Raw genomic sequence first — 19,924 nt, 5'->3', positions numbered from 1 at the left:
GTGGCATTGTTGGCACTGTTCATTTGTTGTTTAACTAGCTAATGTTAGCTGGATGGCTCGTTAGCTAACGTTACGTGACGTGTGTACAACACACCCTTTGAATATGGCCAGTGTAATAAATGTGTGCAAAAAAGCATAATGAAATTGTTGCCAGCAGAGCTGGTTAGGCTGTTTTCATGTTAATCAGAGGTAACAAAATCGTCGGCCAGAGCCTCAAGTGTGCCCTCTGAATGCTCCGAGAGCGAAACGAGATGGGTGGGGCTAAAGCTTAAGAGGGTGTGAACAATGCTGAATTGGTGTAGACAAAGAAGAGCTCTTCACTAGATACCAAAACATTGAAATGCGTTTTTCTGAAAAGTGAGATTACAAGTTGAACAACTTTCGAAGGAGAATTACTTTCGCATTGTTCCTCAAATGCAGTGTATGATATACCATTTTGTAGCTCTGAGTCTCTACTTTAATCCAATGTAAAAAAACACAATTTCAAGTTTTGCTATGTAAGACCGAATCCAGGTGGTGAGTCACATGAGTCTTCAATATTGACTTAGTCTTGACTTAAAGGTCAAGACCGAGACTGCGTCTCTCACATGGATAGGCAGATCATTGTAGGAGCAAGCCCATGTAATGCTTTGTAGGTTAGCAGTAAAACCTTGAAACCAGCCCTAGCCTTAACAGGAAACCCGTGTAGAGGCTAGCACTGGAGTAATATGATTTTATATGATTTTTTTTGGGGGGGGGGGTTAGCAGCCGTATTTAGCACTAACTGAAGTTTATTTAGTGCTTTATCCGGGTAGCCCGGAAAGTAGAGCATTTCAATAGTCTAATCTAGAAGTGACAAAATCATGGATTAGCTTTTCTGCATAATTTTTGCCAAACATTTTCAGATTTTTGCAATGTTATGAAGATGGAAAAAATATGTTGTTGAAATGTTATCATGTTCCTCAGAAGAGTACCAGTCAAATGTTTAGACACACCTACTCATTCAAGGGTTTTTCTTTATTTTCACTATTTTCTACATTGTAGAAATGTAGTGAAGACATCAAAACTAACAAATACCACATATGGAATCATGTATTAACCAAAAAAGTGTTAGACAAATCAAATTTATTTGAGATTCTTCAAAGTAACCACCCTTTGCCTTGACGACAGCTTTGCATACTTGGCATTCTCTCAACCAGCTTCACCTGGAATGCTTTTCCAACAGTCTTGAAGGAGTTTCCACATATGTTGAACACTTGTTGGCTGCTTTTCCTTCACTATGTGGTCGAACTGATCCCAAACCATCTCAATTGGGTTCTAAATAAATCACAGCCAGTGTCACCAGCTAAGCACCATCAAACCTCCTCCATGCTTCACGGTGGGAACCACACATGCAGAGATCATATGTTAACCTACTCTGCATCTCACAAAAACACAATGGTTGGATCCAAAAATCTCATCAGACCAAAACACAGATTTCTACCAGTCTAATGTCCATTGCTCATGTTTCTTGGCCCAAGCAAGTCTCTTCTTCTTATTGGTGTCCTTTAAAGTAGTGGTTTCTTTGCAGCAATTCGACCATGAAGGCCTGATTCATGCAGTCTCCTCTGAACAGTTGATGTTGAGATGTGTCTGTGACTTGAACTCTGAAGCGTTTATTTGGGCTGCAATCTGAGGCTGGTAACTCTAATGAACTTATCCTCTGCAGCAGAAGTAACTCTGGGTCTTCCATTCCTGTGGTTGTCCTCATGAGAGCCAGTTTCATCACAACGCTTGATGGTTTTTGTGACTGCACTTGAAGAAACTTGAAAAGTTCTTGAAATTTTCCGGATTGACTGACCTTCATGTCATGATGGACTGTCGTTTCTCTTTGCTTATTTGAGCTGTTCTTACCATAATATGGACTTGGTCTTTTACCAAATAGGGCTATCTTTTGTATACCAAACCTACCTTGTCACAACACAACTGATTGGCCCAAACACATTAAGAAGAAAAGACATTCCACAAAGGAACTTTTAACAAGGCACACCTGTTAATTGAAATTCATTCCAAGTGACTACACTCATGAATTCCAAGAGTGTGCAGAGCTGTCATCAGGGGCAATGGGTGTCTACTTTGAAGAATCTCAAATATATCAAAGATATTTTGATTTAACATTTTTTTGGTTACTACATGATTCCATATGTGTTGTTTCATAGTTTTGATGTCTTCACTATTATTCTACAATGTAGAAAATAGTAAAAATAAAGAAAAACCCTTGAATGAGTTGGTGTGTCCAAACTTTTGATTGGTACTGTATATATATTTCCTGAGCTTTCTTATGTATCCTAGATATAGGACAAACACTTCAAAACGTTGTTTCTTTTTAATATATTTTGTAATTTTTTTTGCCATTTCATGAATGGTTTTCTGTGCGTTTCTCTGGGCTATATTATTAAATGCCAAATTCAATATGTTTTTTAATTTCTTTAGTACTTTTTGGGGATACCTAAAGTGCTCCTAAAATATATATTCCAGTAAATTATCCATTGTATGACAGTCCTAAAACAATTACACGGCTTGGACATTTAAGAATTCAATATATTGTAGAGGATGTTATAAGATTTCAATCTGCTGGGACCTGCCCTGTATGGAAATGTGTTAATAGGGCAATTCTTTATGACCCTATTTGTTGTTTTTAGCAAGTAAGCGCTTAACAGTTCAATGACAAATACACATGTACAATTGAAATTCTGTGGATAATGTAAGACGGCAATACTCTGTAACATGACTGTATATAGGAAAATAACACACATGAACATGTGAAACGTGCACAACATATTCAGATAAGTAATGTGGTGGAATGTTATGGAATGTATTTGTCTCTTGTTCTGTCCTGTAGTGGTGCTGATGGAGAATGGGGATGTCTATACGTTTGGCTATGGTCAGCATGGCCAGCTTGGACACGGAGACGTCAACTCAAGGTAACCACTGACATGCACGAATGCAAAAATGGTAAACAGTTGGACATGAAAAAACATAGTTCTAGATGTTCTGTTCAGACAATGAATCGGTTTTAACAGTGTAGGATGGATAGAAGGGTAGGTTGTCAGTGTTTTCCACAAGTACAAGTACGAGTACAAGTAAACCCGTGGGGGCTTGCCCTCCCATGGTTAGACATATTTACCTTAGGAATGCTTTAACAAGTTTACCTCCCAGATTGGAAATATTTGTTGTGGTAGACTCGCATGCTCACACCCCCATCCCTAGTGCTTGCATTATTGTTTGCCACATGGCCTTAAAATTGTACCAATTAGTTTTTCTCGTTTGTCCATGCTATTTCAATATTTCAATAATAAATCATTAGATTTTTCAATTGTTAATGATGGCGGATTGATTGATTTTCAAGATGAGTGAGACGACAATTATCCAGCCCATTGGGTATTTCACTACACCACCATATGCCATGTTTTGAAATATGCAGACTGACAGGTTAAAAGTACATTAACATTGTAATACATTGAAACAGCCAGCTTTCTTGCTCCGCCCACAACTTGGATTTTATAGCATTTCCAGAATACAGGATTATTGAGTTAATGTTTGTTTTACACTTAAGGCATGACTCTTGCTGTTGTGCTGTAGAATTTTGCCTCCTATATAATACGTTCTATACATTAGTTTATACTGGGTTAAGCGTACATTTTCGTTAATTGTACTTTCGTTAGTTATGCTCTAACATTCCCTCCATCTTGTTCCAACATCAGTTATTGTTAATTCTTGGTTCTAATAGTTTATATTTCTTTCTAAGAGCTTGTTAGTTGGATATGCTCTCTGCAAGTTTTTGTATTTCTTTATTTGGTAACACTTTACACCCAGCGTCCTAACACGTTATGACACTATTTACAGTGCATGTATTCAGACCCCTTCGCTTTGCCCACATTTTGTTACGTTAGCCTTATTCTAAAATGTATTTATAATAAAAAAAAAATCCTCATCAAACTACACACAATACCCTGTGATGATAAAGTGAAAACATGTTTTTAGAATAAAAAATGTGTAAAATATAAAAAACCTGAAAGACCTTATTTACGTAAGTATTCAGACCCTTTGCTATGAAACTTGCAATTGAGCTCAGGTGCATCCTGTTTCCATTGATCATCCTTGAGATGTTTTTACAACTTGATTGGAGTCCACCTGTGTAAAATTCAATTGATTGGACATGATTTGGAAAGACATACACCTGTCTATATAAGGTCCCACAGTTGACAGTGCATTTCATTGCAAAAACCAAGCCATGAGGTCGAAGTATTTGTCCGTAGAGCTCCGAGACAGGATTGTGTCCAGGCACAGATTTGGGGAAGGTTATCAAAACAATATTTGCAGCATTGAAGGTCCCCATGAACACAGTGGCCTCCATCATTCTTAAATGGAAGAAGATTGGAACCACCAAGACTCTTCCTAGAGCTGGCCTCCAGGCCAAACTGAGCAATCGGGAGAGAAGCGCCTTGCTCAGGGAGGTGACCAAGAACCCGATGGTCACTGAAAGAGCTCCGTAGTTTCTTTGTGGAGATGGTAGAACCTTCCAGAAGGACAATTATCTCTGCAGCCTTCAACCAATCAGGCCTTTATGCTAGAGTGGCCAGACAGAAGCCACTCCTCAGTAAAAGGCAGATGACAGCCTGCTTGGAGTTTGCCAAAAGGCATCTAAAGGACTCTGACCATGAGAAACAAGATTCTCTGGTCTGATGAAACCAAGATTGAACTCTGGCCTGAATGCCAATCGTCACGCCTGGAGAAAACCTGGCACCATCCCTACGGTAACATAATTATTCAGCCCCTTTGCTATGAGACTTGAAATTGAGCTCAGCTATATGCTGTTTCCATTGATCATCCTTGAAATGTTTCTACAACTTGATTGGAGTCTACCTGTTAATTTCAATTGATTGGACATGATTTGGAAAGGCACACACCTGTCTATATACTGTACACAACATTGTCAAAAGTATGTTGAACATCTCATTCCAAAATCATGGGCATTAATATAGAGTTGGTCCCCCCTTTGCTGCTTACAACAGCTTCCAATCTTCTGGGAAGGCTTTCCACTACATGGTAGAACATTGCTGCGGGGACTTGCTTCCATTCAGTCACGAGCATTAGTGAGGTCGGCACTGAAATTTGGCGATTTGGCCTGGCTCGAGGTCAGCGTTCCAATTCATCCCAAAGGTGTTGGATGGGGTTGAGGTCAAGGCTCTGTGCAGGCCAGTCAAGTTCTTCCACACCGATCTCGACAAACCATTTATGTATGGACCTCGCTTTGTGCACAGGAGCATTGTCATGCTGAAACAACAAAGGGCCTTCCCCAAACTGAATGAATGTCATTGTATGCTGTAACGTTATGATTTCCTTTCACTGGAACTAAGGGGCCTAGCCTGAACCATGAAAAACAACCCCAGACCATTATTCCTCCTCCACCAAACTGTACAGTTGTCACGATGCATTGGGGAAGGCAGCATTCTCCTGGCATCTGCCAAACCCAGATTCATCCGTCAGACGGTGAAGTGTGATTCATCACTCCAGAGAACGCGTTTCCACTGTTCCAGAATCCAACGGCGGCACGCTTTACACCACTGCCACCGACGCTTGGCATTGCGCATGGTGGTCCATGGATTTTGGTTGGGGCATTGCGGGATTGTGTGCAACTGCTTGGCCATGGTAACACATTCCATGAAGCTTCTGCCAAAAAGTTATTTTGCTGAAGTTGCTTCCAGAGGTAGTTTTGAACTCGGTAGTGAGTGTTGCAACCGAGGACATACTATTTTTATTTGCATCAGCACTAGGCAGTCCCGTTCGGTGAGCTTGTGTGGCCTACCACTTCACGGCTGAGCCGTTGTTGCTCCTAGACACTTCCACTTAACAATAACAGCACCATTATAGATGGCGCCGGAGGAGATGGCTGCCGTTTTATGGGCTCCTAACTCTGTGTTTTTTCGCAAGTTATTTTTCCCATAATGTGTCTGCCACCGTCTCTTATGACTGAAAAGAGCTTCTGGATATCAGGACAGCGATTATTCTCCTCGTACTGGACAAATATTTTTTTCTTTAACGAGTTGAATGCAAAGGGTTTACTTCAGACACCCGACAAGGACCAAATCCCTGTCATTTGCATGAAGAAGAGACTACGATATCGGGGACGTAGGTCGGGGTAGAGAATCTCATGATAAGCTGTTGACCACACTATTTACCAAGAGTATTGAATCTATATTGTTCTTGGCTGTCTATTTATCACCACAAACCGATGCTGGCACTATGACTGCACTCAACGAGCTGTTTAAGGCCATAAGCAAACAAGAACATGCTCAACCAGAGGCGGCACTCCTACTGGCCGGGGACTTTAATGCAGGGGAACTCTAATCTATTTTACCTCACTTCTACCAGCATGTTACCTGTGCAACTAGAGGGAAAAACAACTCTACACCATCTTTCTCCACACACAGAGACGCGTACAAAGCTCTCCCTCGCCCTCCATTTAGCAAATCTGACCATAACTCTATGCTCCTGATTCCTGCTTACAAGCTAAAATTAAAGCAGGAAGTACCAGTGCCTCGACCAATACGGAAGTGGTCAGATGAAGCAGATGCTAAACTACAAGACTGTTTTGCTAGCACAGACTGGAATATGTTCCGGTATTCTTATGATGAAATTTAGGAGTATTTTCAAACCATCAAACAGGCAAAGCTTCAATACAGGACTAAGATTGAATCATACTATACCGGCTCCGATGCTCGTCGGATGTTGCAGGGCTATTACGGACCACAAAGGGAAGCACAGCCGTGAGCTGCCCAGTGACACGAGCCAAATTACTTCTATGCTCGCTTCGAGGCAAGCAACACTGAAGCATGCATGAGAGCATCAGCTGTTCCGTACGACTGTGTGATTACGCTCTCCGTAGCCAATGTGAGTAAGACCGTTAAACATGTCACCATTCAGAAGTCTGCAGGGCCAGACTGATTACCAGGACGTGTATACAAGCGCTGACCAACTGGCAAGTGTCTTCACTGACATTTTCAACTTCTCCCTAACCGAGTCTGTAATAACAACATGTTTCAAGCAGACTACCATAGTCCTTGTGCCCAAGAACACCAAGGTAATCTGCCTAAATGACTACCAACCCATACCACTCACGTCTGTAGCCATGAAGTGCTTTGAAAGGCTGGTCATGGCTCACATCAACACTATTATCCCATAACCCCAAGACCCACTCCAATTTGCATACCGCCCCAACAGATCCACAGATGATGCAATCTATTGCACCCCACCACACTGCCCTTTCCTACCTGGACAAAAGGAACACCTTACTTGAGAATTCTATTCATTGACTACAGCTCAGTATCACATGACACTGCTCCCAATGGTGTGTTTCCCGCTAATTTGCGTTATGGGACAAACATTTGTGTGAAGCCTACTGCCTTGTGCACCTTGCTGCATTTATAATATGAAGAAATAATAGTTTAGGCCTATCAACATTTTATGCTAAACGATCTGATCTGTTGCATAATCGTCATTGCTTTTTACGTTTTTGGGATGTATCCTAGGCCTACTGGTTGTATGAATTTGGGATCTATCGTCCCACCACTGTCCCAGAGTCTGTTAGGAATAGGCTATTTCTTTCTTGCATAGAACAAGCTGACCAATAGAATAGGTACACTTTTCTACTATGGGGGATAGTAGATCGACATTGGCTAGTGATTTTGCTGTTCGTTACTCATCTTGTTGGCTGAGGAAAGCGCACTGCTGGTGCGCTTCAACGAGCGTCTGCTTCTATTTGTGAAGTTTAAAGTGCTGCAAGTCCCGCCTCTCCCATCTCCTCATTGGTTTTTAGGAGCATATACCCACATGGGTGATTGAAAGATGAACTGAGTTCCACCCTCCTGTCCAGTTGGTGGTGATAATGAAACCTCAAAGTTGGTTGCCAACCGCCATATAAAGTCCGAAGAAGAACCCTGAAGGAGGAGATATTACTAGAAACAAACTCGGTTTACCCTTTTATCTGTGACTTAATTGAGTAGAGGACCTTGTGCATTTCAGGTAAAATAACAGCCCAATGTTTATATCCCAGGACAAATTAGCTAGCAACAGCAAGCTAGCTAGCTAAATTGCCATAAATGTTTAATGCTTTTCGACCTGTCCCCAAATTATTGTAGTTGGTTGAGTTCTTTTTGTTATTTCAACCTGTGTCCTGACCGTATCTGGTGTGGGTGGGCAAAATCAACATCAACGGTCACACGCGCCCTGTCTAGTCAGCATGTTAGAGTAGGGCTATGCTATATCAGCCTACATTTCTTCTGCTTTGCACAAAAAAAAATCATTTTATTAACACATTTCATGCAATTCTACTACACTTTGACTGAAGACATTTGCTGAATATTTTTATTATTCGACAAAAATGACAGGGTAGCCTACTCTGCTGACACTGACAAACAGATAAATAAAAACAACGTTGTCTGATCCATATATTAGGCCTACGAAAAGGGGACACACAAATACAATATGATGTCCATCTAACCTGGAGGAGGAAATTATTGTCCAAAAACAAACAAAAGTGGCACTGACCCAAGACAGTGAATATGCACACTTACCGGGGATATGACTGATGTTCTCCAGTGGTGCCAATAAGAAGGCTACTTTTCATTCAATTAAGTTAAGAATTCCGATGACTAAAACACAGATTGGATTTTTTTGATTGCTTTCTCTTTACAGCAATTTGTTTTCCAAACTATATGCTGCGCACTCTGCCCAAAATGCGGCCTTTCCGACTGCAGACTATGCCGTTTAAAACAATCAGCAGGTTTTATATTTTTATAAAACTTGTTTTAAAGCTAATAATCCTCTGTGGCCAAATCATGCTTTCTGGTGTAGTAGCTTATTTTGAATGATTTGATTTATGTATGTATAGACAGGAGAAAGCTAATTAGGCTATATAATTTTGGCTAATTACTTTAGGGAAAGCTTAACTTCCACTAGCCTTATGGACACGCTGCCTATGTATTCTGACATCTTCAAATTGCTCATCGGATTTCGGTAAGAATGATGCACCCAATTGCATGTTCTGTTAAAATGAATATTAATCCTGCAGGTCAAACATGAGGACTGTTTTCTTCAGAAATGGTTGTTTCCTTGCCACGATACCTCAGAGTATCGCGATACTGGTATCATGACAACACTGGTCCCTTAATGTTTAACCTCAGTTTGTTGGGGGGGTCTAAAGGCTGTCCTTGAACCTGGATAATTAATTATTTACCCCCCCTCTGTGCCTTTGTAGGGGTTCTCCCACGCTGGTGCAGGCCCTCCCAGGTCCGAGTATCCAGGTGACAGCTGGTAGTAACCACACAGCTGTGCTCCTCATGGACGGACAGGTCTTCACCTTCGGCAGCTTCTCGGTATGCCACGCAGCTGTTCTGGTCTATGCCCCTATGGTTTCGAGTTTAGATGTCTTTTTTTACACGATGTGATTTTTATGTCACTTTTTTTTCTTGATGAACAAAAACCATTTAATTGTATCTAACCCCAACCATAATCCTTAATTTTCCTTATTGACCCTGTAATGGTCACATCTTTATTGTTTTTCCTCAGAGTGCAATGCTACTTTAAAACGCAATGCCATACCAATGCCATATTGTCTAAATCTATTATTTACTGAAGTCCATACACATTCTTATTGAATGCATAGAGATTAATATTGTGTCCACAGAATGGGGATACTGACTTCTCTTCTTTGTCTTGTTTGATCCTGGTTGTTTTACCTACTTTTGTTGAAGCAGTGATTTCTAAATCATTCTATATGAGATGACTGACACGACTAATTGACTTTTAGTGTAATTTCTAAAATGTTATACACCTCTCCACAGAAAGGGCAGCTGGGTCGTCCAATCCTGGATATGCCCTACTGGAACGCCAAACCTTCCCCCATGCCCAACATTGGTGCCAAGTATGGCCGCAAGGCCACCTGGATCGGGGCCAGCGGCGACCAGACCTTCCTGAGGATCGACGAGGCCCTAATCAACTCGCATGTCCTTGCTACCTCCGAGATCTTTGCTAGCAAACACATCATTGGTAAGTAGCACACCCTCTGCTCACTCAGGTCCAAACCTGAACCTGAGATCAGGACTTGTATTCATAAAGTGTCTCAAATTAGTAATGCTGATCTAGAAGTTAGGCCTGCTAGATCTTAATTAGAAGATTACATGGACGGGGGGGACCTGATCCTGAATAGCACTGTTACTCGGAGACACTTTGTGAATACAGGCCCTGAGCCCATCTCAAACTTTCAAGCAAAACTCCCATTGACATAAAGATGTGATTCACATTCAAGTTAGGATTGGACCTTTACTCAAATGTCTTTATGTAGAAATGTCTTATTTTGTGTGAATATATTACACAAAATATATAGTATTTAGATTAAACAATGAACTATCTCCTATGCCATTTTAGCTAGCCTTTCTTAAAAATATACCTCAACGAAAAACCGCATTAGCCTTTAAAGTGGAACTGACAGCATTTTAGCAACATGAAATCTTATTTAAACCTGTTAACCTTTCAGTGATACCCATCCCGGATCCGGGAGCATCCTCATCAAAAAAGCTGACTAGCATAGCCTAGCCTAACGGGACAGGGATATCATATAATATAATTTCATGAAATCACAAGTCCAATACAGCAAATGAAAGATAAACATCTTGTGAATCCAGCCGTCATTTCCGATTTTTAAAATGTTTTACAGCGAAAACACTATGTATTTATATTAGCTAACCACAATAGCCAAACACACAACATCATGTTTTCACCATGTTTCCACCGCATAGGTAGCTTTCACAAAACCCAGAAATAGAGAGAGAATTAATCACTAACCTTGAACAACTTCATCAGATGACAGTCTTATAACATCATGTTATACAATACATTTATGTTTTGTTTGAAAATGTGCATATTTGAGGTATAAATCGTAGTTTTACATTGCAGCCACCATCACAAATAGCACCAAAGCAGCCAGAATAATTACAGAGAGCAACGTGAAATACATAAATACTCATCATAAAACATTTATGAAAAATACATGGTGTACAGCAAATGAAAGAGACATCTTGTGAATCCAGCCAATATTTCAGATTTTTTTTAAAGTGTTTTACAGCGAAAACACAATATAGAATTATATTAGCTCATCACAATAGCCAAACACACAACGCCATTTATCCACCGCAAACATAGCTTTCGCAAAAACCAGCAATAGATATAAAATTAATCACTAACCTTTGGACAACTTCATCAGATGACAGTCTTATAACATCATGTTATACAATACATTTATGTTTTGTTCGAAAATGTGCATATTTAGAGCTGCAAATCGTGGTTATACATTGTGAATATGTAGCAACAATTCACCAAAATCTCCGGAGATATTTTGGACAGTCACCTAATCTAATCAAAGAACTCATCATAAACTTTACATAAAAATACTTGTATGGCAAATGAAAGATACACTGGTTCTTAATGCAACCGCTGTGTTAGATTAAAAAAAATAACTTTACTACAACATACAAAATGCATTATGAGACAGCGCTCACCTATTCTCCGCCGTGTTGGAGCCAACATATTCCACAAAATTACGAAATAACATCATAAATATTCTCCTACTTTTGCTGATCTTCCATCAGAATGTTGTGCAAGGAGTCCTAGGTCCAGAATAAATAGTTTGGTTTTAGAATGTCCATTTCTTCTGTCGAATTAGCAACTTTGGCTAGCATTGTGGAGCGACGTGTCCATCTCTTGGCGCATGGAACGAAAAATTCCAAAATTCCCAATAAACGTCGAATAAACTGGTCAAACTCTGTTGAAAATCCTACTTTATGATGTTCTTCTCATACGTATCCAATAAAATGAGAGCCGGAGCAATTCGTAGTGTATACCGAACGCTTTTCAGAAGACAATTGTGAGGTTCCCCGGCGCGCAGCTGAATACTGACGATAGGGCGGACCTGTCACTCCAAAAGCTCTTATTCGGCCTCACATCAAGCTAGACACCCCATTCAACCTTCCACTGCCTGTTGACATCTAGTGGAAGGCGTATGAAGTGCATACAGATCCATAAATAAAAGGCAGGCCCTGACACAGAGCCTCATTTTCAGAATTTTCACTTCCTGTATGGAAGTTTGCTGCCAAATGAGTTCTATTTTACTCACAGATATAATTCAAACAGTTTTAGAAACTTCAGAGTATTTTCTATCCAATAGTAATATGCATATTGTATGATCTAGAACAGAGTACGAGGCCGTTTAATTTGGGCACGATTTTTTCCAAAGTGAAAACAGCGCCCCCCTATTCACAAGAAGTTAATATACACCCCCAGGAAGAATACTACACTTTTGACAAGCGAGCACTTAGATATGTTCATTTTTACATTTTCATAAATTCTTAGTTTTTGGGAATGACTTATACTTAGGTATTTGAAGTTCTATAGCAATATAGAGTAGGAAAGGGGCCGTGCGTTTGGACAATTAATAGACACTGCAGTAATTAAAACTTAATAAAAACATCTGTCTCACCCAAGACCGGAGTCTACTCAGACAGGTGCGCCTTAGTCAATCAGTAGTGAACCATGGTCTGTAGTGACCGCTCTAGCACTGAGATGCAGTGACTTAGACCGCTGCGCCACCCAGGAGCCCTCTTTGACACAAATGAGAGAACACCTCACTCTAACCATTTTACTCTCTGTAGCAGAGCTGGTTACATGTTATCTACATCGTTTGTGACGATTACTTTTTTTGTCTACGTTTACTGACACCTGTCATATCGAATGGGTGTTACGCGTTCGTAAATTCATCAGTTGTTCTGCGCTCTGCCACACTCAGATGAGAGTGCTCGGAGTAGATAGCCAGGTTGAATTTGCAAACGCAAGAGATATGCAAACAGGATAACAGTCGTTCTTGCTAGCTAAATAAATGACACCTGCGTCTCTAGCTGTGTAATGCCACCGAAAACGATATGAGGGGGCAAAGTCAGTCTCTCACCCACTCCTCCAATGACATTACATGACATCGTCCTAGCAGCTAACTAACGTTAGGCTCCGTGCTTTTAGCTTGCTACGTAACAAAAATATTGGTCCCATGTTTCATGAGCTTAAATAAAAGATCCCAGCGCATTTCTCCTTTGCCAAGATAATCCATCCAGCTGACAGGTGTGGCATATCAAGAAGCTGATTAAACAGCATGATCATTTCACAGGTGCACCTTGTGCTGGAGACCAGTCTGAACAGCCATACTTCTTGATTACTCAAAAGAAAAACATCAACCAATTTCTAAAGACTGTTGACATCTAGTGGAAGCCCTAGGAACTGCAACAAGATGCCTCAGAAATCTAGATTCCCATAAAAAATTTGGAGGATCTGAGGACCCATACCAAATCTTTTGCCTCCTGAGGGGGAATAGGTTTTGTTGTGTCCTCTTCACGACTGTCTTGGTGTGCTTGAATCATGTTAGTTTGATGATGTGGACGCCAAGGAACTTGAGGCTCTCAACTTGCTCCTCTACAGCCTCGTCAATGAGAAACCTCTTATGAAGTTGGTTTTGTAGCATCAACTGGGAATTGTATCTTTTTGACTGATATATATGATTCTGTTTCATAACTGCAAAGTAGCTAAAATGCTGTCAGTTCCACTTTAAAGGTCCAATGCAGCAGTTGTTATTTAAATATTAAATAATTTCTGGGCAACAATTAAGTAACTTACTGTGATTGTTTTCAATTAAATTCTCAAAAAGTAACAATAAATGCTTCATAGCGAAGGGCAATTTCTCAAGCGAAGATTTAGCTAGGACCGTCTGGGAGTGGTCTGAGTGGGGAGGGGAAAACTGGCTCTTATCGGCAGAGGTTTAAATGCTCTTTCTTAATCAAATCAAATTTTATTTTTCACATACACATGGTTAGCAGATGTTAATACGAGTGTAGCGAAATGCTTGTGCTTCTAGTTCCGACAATGCAGTAATAACCATCGAGTAATCTAACCTAACAATCCCACAACTACTACCTTATACACAGAAGTGTAAAGGGATAAAGAATATGTACATACAGATATATGAATGAGTGATGGTACAGAACGGCATAGGCAAGATGCAGTAGATGGTATAGAGTACAGTATATACATATGAGATGAGTAATGTAGGATATATAAACATAAAATGGCATAGTTTAAAGTGGCTAGTGATACATGTATTACATAAAGATGGCAAGATGCAGTAGATGATATAGAGTACAGTATATACATATACATATGTGATGAGTAATGTAGGGTATGTAAACATTATTTTAAGTGGCATTGATTAAAGTGGCTAGTGATATATTTTTAAATAAATTTCCATGAATTCCCATTATTAAAGTGGCTGGAGTTGAGTCAGTATGTTGGCAGCAGCCACTAAATGTTAGTGGTGGCTGTTTAACAGTCTGATGGCCTTGAGATAGAAGCTGTTTTTCAGTCTCTCGGTCCCTGCTTTGATGCACCTGTACTGACCTCGCCTTCTGGATGATAGCGGGGTGAACAGGCAGTGGCTCGGGTGGTTGTTGTCCTAGATGATCTTTATGGCCTTCCTGTGACATCGGGTGGTGTAGGTGTCCTGGAGGGCAGGTAGTTTGCCCCCGGTGATGCGTTGTGCAGACCTCACTACCCTCTGGAGAGCCTTACGGTTGTGGGCGGAGCAGTTGCTGTACCAGGCGGTGATACAGCCCGACAGGATGCTCTCGATTGTGCATCTGTAGAAGTTTGTGAGTGCTTTTGGTGACAAGCCGAATTTCTTCAGCCTCCTGAGGTTGAAGAGGCGCTGCTGCGCCTTCTTCACAACGCTGTCTGTGTGGGTGGACCAATTCAGTTTGTCCATGATGTGTACGCCGAGGAACTTAAAACTTACTACCCTCTCCACTACTGTCCCGTCGATGTGGATAGGGGGGTGCTCCCTCTGCTGTTTCCTGAAGTCCACAATCATCTCCTTTGTTTTGTTGATGTTGAGTGTGAGGTTATTTTCCTGACACCACACTCCGAGGGCCCTCACATCCTCCCTGTAAGCCGTCTCGTTGTTGTTGGTAATCAAGCCTACCACTGTAGTGTCGTCCGCAAACTTGATGATTGAGTTGGAGGCGTGCATGGCCACGCAGTCGTGGGTGAACAGGGAGTACAGGAGAGGGCTCAGAACGCACCCTTGTGGGGCCCCAGTGTTGAGGATCAGCGGGGTGGAGATGTTGTTACCTACCCTCACCACCTGGGGGCGGCCCGTCAGGAAGTCCAGTACCCAGTTGCACAGGGCGGAGTCGAGACCCAGGGTCTCGAGCTTGATGACGAGTTTGGAGGGTACTATGGTGTTAAATGCTGAGCTGTAGTCGATGAACAACATTCTCACATAGGTATTCCTCTTGTCCAGATGGGTTAGGGCAGTGTGGTTGCGATTGCGTCGTCTGTGGACCTATTGGTTTGGTAAGCAAATTGGAGTGCGTCTAGGGTGTCAGGTAGGGTGGAGGTGATATGGTCCTTGACTAGTCTCTCAAAGCACTTCATGATGACGGAAGTGAGTGCTACGGGGCGGTAGTCGTTTAGCTCAGTTACCTTAGCTTTCTTGGGAACAGGAACAATGGTGGCCCTCTTGAAGCATGTGGGAACAGCAGACTTGGATAAGGATTGATTGAATATGTCCGTAAACACACCAGCCAGCTGGTCTGCGCATGCTCTGAGGACGCGGCTAGGGATGCCGTATGGGCCGGAAGCCTTGCGAGGGTTAACACGTTTAAATGTTTTACTCATGTTGGCTGCAGTGAAGGAGAGCCCGCAGGTTTTGGTAGCTGGTTGTGTCAGTGTCATTGTATTGTTCTCAAAGCGAGCAAAGAAGTTGTTTAGTTTGTCTGGGAGCAAGACATTGTGGTCCGCGATGAGGCAGGTTTTCTTTTTGTAGTCTGAGATTGACTGTAGACCCTGCCACATACCTCTTGTGTCTGAGCTGTTGAATTGCGACTGTACTTTGTCTCTATACTGGCACTTAGCTTGTTTGATTGCCTTGCGGAGGGAATAGCTACACTGTTTGTATTCGGTCATGTTTCCGGTCACCTTGCCCTGGTTAAAAGCAGTGGTTCGCGCTTTCAGTTTCGCGCGAATGCTGCCATCAATCCACGGTTTCTGGTTTGGGAATGTTTTAATCTTTGCTGTGGGTATTACGTCACTGATGCACTTTCTAATGAACTCGCTCACCGAATCAGCGTATTCGTCAATGTTGTTGTTGGACGCAATGTGGAACATAACCCAATCCACGTGATCGAAGCAGTCTTGAAGCGTGGAATCAGATTGGTCGGACCAGCTTTGAACAGACCTGAGCGCAGGAACTTCTTGTTTTAGTTTCTGTTTGTAGGCTGGAAGCAACAAAATGGAGTCGTGGTCAGCATTTCCGAAAGGAGGGCGGGGGAGGGCCTTATATGCTACGCGGAAGTTAGAATAACAATGATCTAGGGTTTTACCAGCCCTGGTAGCACAATCAATATGCTGATAGAATTTAGGTTGTTTTGTTTTCAGATTAGCCTATTAACTAATGGTCAAAATGGTCTAAATTAGTTAATGGTCTATTAACTAATTTACCGCCTGCTGATGGTCACCAGGCATACAAAAACTCCATCCCACCAAAACAGGCACAAATTTCAGCCCATCTTTTCAAACTGCTCTTACACTAAAAGGGCATTATCATTTCACAATTTTATTTCTAACCTCATAATGTATATAAAACACAGGTAAATCACGTTTTTGACTGCACTGTGCCTTTTAACCTCTTCTCTGTGTCCGTACCAGGCTTAGTCCCCACCTCAGTGTCGGAGCCCCCACCCTTTAAATGCCTGCTGATCAACAAGCTGGATGGCAGCTGCCGCACCTTCAATGACTCAGAGCAGGAGGACCTGCAGGGCTTCGGCCTCTGTCTTGACCCCGTCTACGACGTCATCTGGAGGTCAGACTCATTCTCTTTCTCTTTATTTCAATTTTTATCTCTTTCTCTCTATCCCTCCCTATTTCCCGTTCTTCTGAGTTTAGCTGTGTCTCATAGAAAATCCTTCTCTATAAATATGGTGCACTATTAATGTTTTCACACTAACGAGCAGAAACTGGTTACAGATCCGCCATAATTGTTGGAACCATGCTGGAAAGGACAATAGGGAAATAAAAAGCAGAGTCAGTACGGTTTGGGTCAGTCCTGTGGAGTGAATCTAGCATTGGTGATGCTATGTGGGGAGTATGGTATCATTTCAGACTCACTCTCCCGGCATATTGTCCTTTTTAAATGTGACAGACAGGAAACTCAAAACCCATAGTCATAACCGCAGTGGTTTTAACGGTGTTATTTTCTCTTCCACTGTTAAGAGTACTGGTGGTACGGAGGGAGTATCAGAGTTAGTTTGTTTTCTTTGATTCAGTGTTGTAAGATATATTCTTTTTTTCTAGATTGGAACGTTTAACACTCATAGAGCTGGGCTGTAGGCTATATCGTATTTAACTTTATAAACCAGGTAGTTTGAATTCCAGCCATGTGGATATGAGACGATATCCCACGGCTATGATGCAAAAAATCTTTACTGTTCTATTTCAAGTAGCTCTATGTTGTTCTTGATATGCAAATGTGGAGAAAAGCAATAAGGCGTTATTAAACACATTAATTCCCCTTGGTTCTAGCCTAGCGTTTGGTTTGCAACCGCGGTGGTTTGTTCAAACCTTGCTGTCTGCCTTTCTGACCTCTGCAACAAAGTAGCAATTTACAAATGCAATCTCCCCTGTAGCCTACCATAGAGAGTGAAGAATGTATTAACGAAGCAGCAGCTTCACTGAGCCAGCCAGGCGAATAATGCATCAGCATCATTATTATGAATATTTACAAATGTCAATTGAAAACCGCTAAAGCAAACCAAAATGCAGGTAGTGTGACTGATTGTGTTTGCGGTCGATGGCTAATAGCTAGCAATTGACAAGAATGTTAAGCCTGCATAGCAACCATTCTTTGATTGCATAGCAAAGTTGGAAAGAATACGAGAGGTCACCATGATGTCACAATAGCAAGCAAATTTAGTTCCAGGTGCTGAAAAATACATTCCTATGTTTTTTGGTTTTCATTGTCTTGAGATTGACACTAATCTACAGAATATGGAGTTTATAATTATATACAGTACCAGTCAAAAGTTTGGACACACCTACTCATTCAAGGGTTTTTCTTTATTTGTACTATTTTATACATTGTAGAATAATAATGAAGACATCACCTTTGAAATAACACATGTAATTTCTAAAAAAGTGTTAAACAAATCCAATTATATTTGAGATTATTCAAAGTAGCCACCCTTTACCTTGTGCTGACTGCTTTGCACACTCTTGGCATTCTCTCAACCAGCTTCATGAGGTAGTCACCTGGAATGCATTTCAATTAACAGGTGTGCCTTGTTAAGTTCATTTGTGGAATTTCTTTCTTTCCTTAATGCTTTTGAGCCAATCAGTTGTGTTGTGACATGGTAGGGGTGGTATACAGAAGATAGCCCTATTTCGTAAAAGACGAAGTCCATATTATGGCAGCTCAAATAAGCGAAGAGAAACGACAGTCCATCATTACTTTAAGACATGAAGGTCAGTCAAGAAATGTGAAAGTTTCTTCAAGTGCAGTTGCAAAAACCATCCAGCGCTATGATGAAACTGGCTCTCATGAGGACCACCACAGGAATGGAAGACCCAGAGTTACCTCTGCTGTTACTGTTACTAGCCTCAGAAATTGCTTCCCAACTAAATGCTTCACAGAGTTCAAGCAACAGACACATCTCAACATCAACTGTTCAGAGGAGACTGTGTGAATCAGGCCTTCAAGGTTGAATTGCTGCAAAGAAACCACTACTAAAGGACAACAAAAATAAGAAGATATTTTTGGTTCCAACCGCCGTGTCTTTGTGAGAAGCAGAATAGGTGAACAGCTGACCTCCACGTGTGTGGTTCCCACCGTGAAGCATGGAGGAGGAGGTGTGATGGTGTGGGGGTTCTTTGCTGCTGACACTGTCAGTGATTTATTTAGAATTCAAGGCACACTTAACCAGCATGGCTACCTCAGCATTCTGCATCCATACGCCATCCCATCTGGTTTGAGCTTATTGGGACTATCATTTGTTTTTCAACAGGACAATGACCCAACACACCTCCAGGCTGTGTAAGGGCTATTTGACGAAGAAGTAGAGTGATGGAGTGCTGCATCAGATGACCTGGTTTGGGATAAGTTGGACTGCAGAGTGAAGGAAAAGCAGCCAACAAGTTCTCAGCAAACTCCTTCAAGTTTGTTGGATAAGCATTCCTGGTGAAGCTGGTTGAGAGAATGCAAAGCTGTCAAGGCAAATGGTGGCTACTTTGAAAAATTTGAAATATAAATTATATTTTGATTTGCTGAACACTTTTTTTTATTACAACATGATTCCATATGTGTTTTATAGTTTTGATGTCTTCACTATTCTACAATTTAGAAAATGGTAAAAAATAAAGAAAAAGCCCTTGAATGAGTTGGTGTGTCCAAACTTTTGACTGGTACTGTGTAAGTTACTACAGAGCCCATTTTCAGTAATATAAGATGTTCCATGTGTTATTTTGCTTATGATTAGCTGCTGTGTGTGACTGTTTGAAAGGTTTGCAATCGCGCCAGTTGACATTAAGTTGTCTACAGTCATGGCTAACAGGCAAGGAAACTGATGGCTCGAGAAATCAAACAAAGAGATTTGACCACAATTCACCATATTCCATATTCCCAATGTCGAAGTTGCTTATGACTGTGATTAACACGAATATCGACAGCCTATACCCATTATTTGTGCATATAACGCTAGGTGGGGTGCTACCTGTCTCACCTTATTTTAGTCTCTTGATCGTCTAAAATATCATAAAATCC

At 41.3% G+C, this 19,924-nt stretch overlaps 1 protein-coding gene across 1 annotated transcript in view; it reads left to right on the top strand.

Annotated features, from left to right (window-relative positions):
• LOC120058172 (E3 ubiquitin-protein ligase MYCBP2) overlaps positions 1 to 19,924 on the top strand; it is a 286,250-nt gene that overhangs the window by 127,808 nt on the left and 138,518 nt on the right. The window contains exons 20-23 of the mRNA XM_039006646.1: positions 2,861 to 2,942; positions 9,278 to 9,395; positions 9,864 to 10,068; positions 16,819 to 16,972. Coding sequence (XP_038862574.1) covers positions 2,861 to 2,942; positions 9,278 to 9,395; positions 9,864 to 10,068; positions 16,819 to 16,972 — 559 coding nt within the window. The remainder of the gene's footprint in view (positions 1 to 2,860; positions 2,943 to 9,277; positions 9,396 to 9,863; positions 10,069 to 16,818; positions 16,973 to 19,924) is intronic.

The sequence above is a fragment of the Salvelinus namaycush genome, chromosome 13, assembly GCF_016432855.1.
Source record: "Salvelinus namaycush isolate Seneca chromosome 13, SaNama_1.0, whole genome shotgun sequence".
NCBI lineage: Eukaryota > Metazoa > Chordata > Actinopteri > Salmoniformes > Salmonidae > Salvelinus > Salvelinus namaycush.
This window is presented reverse-complemented; position numbering and strand designations above follow the sequence as displayed.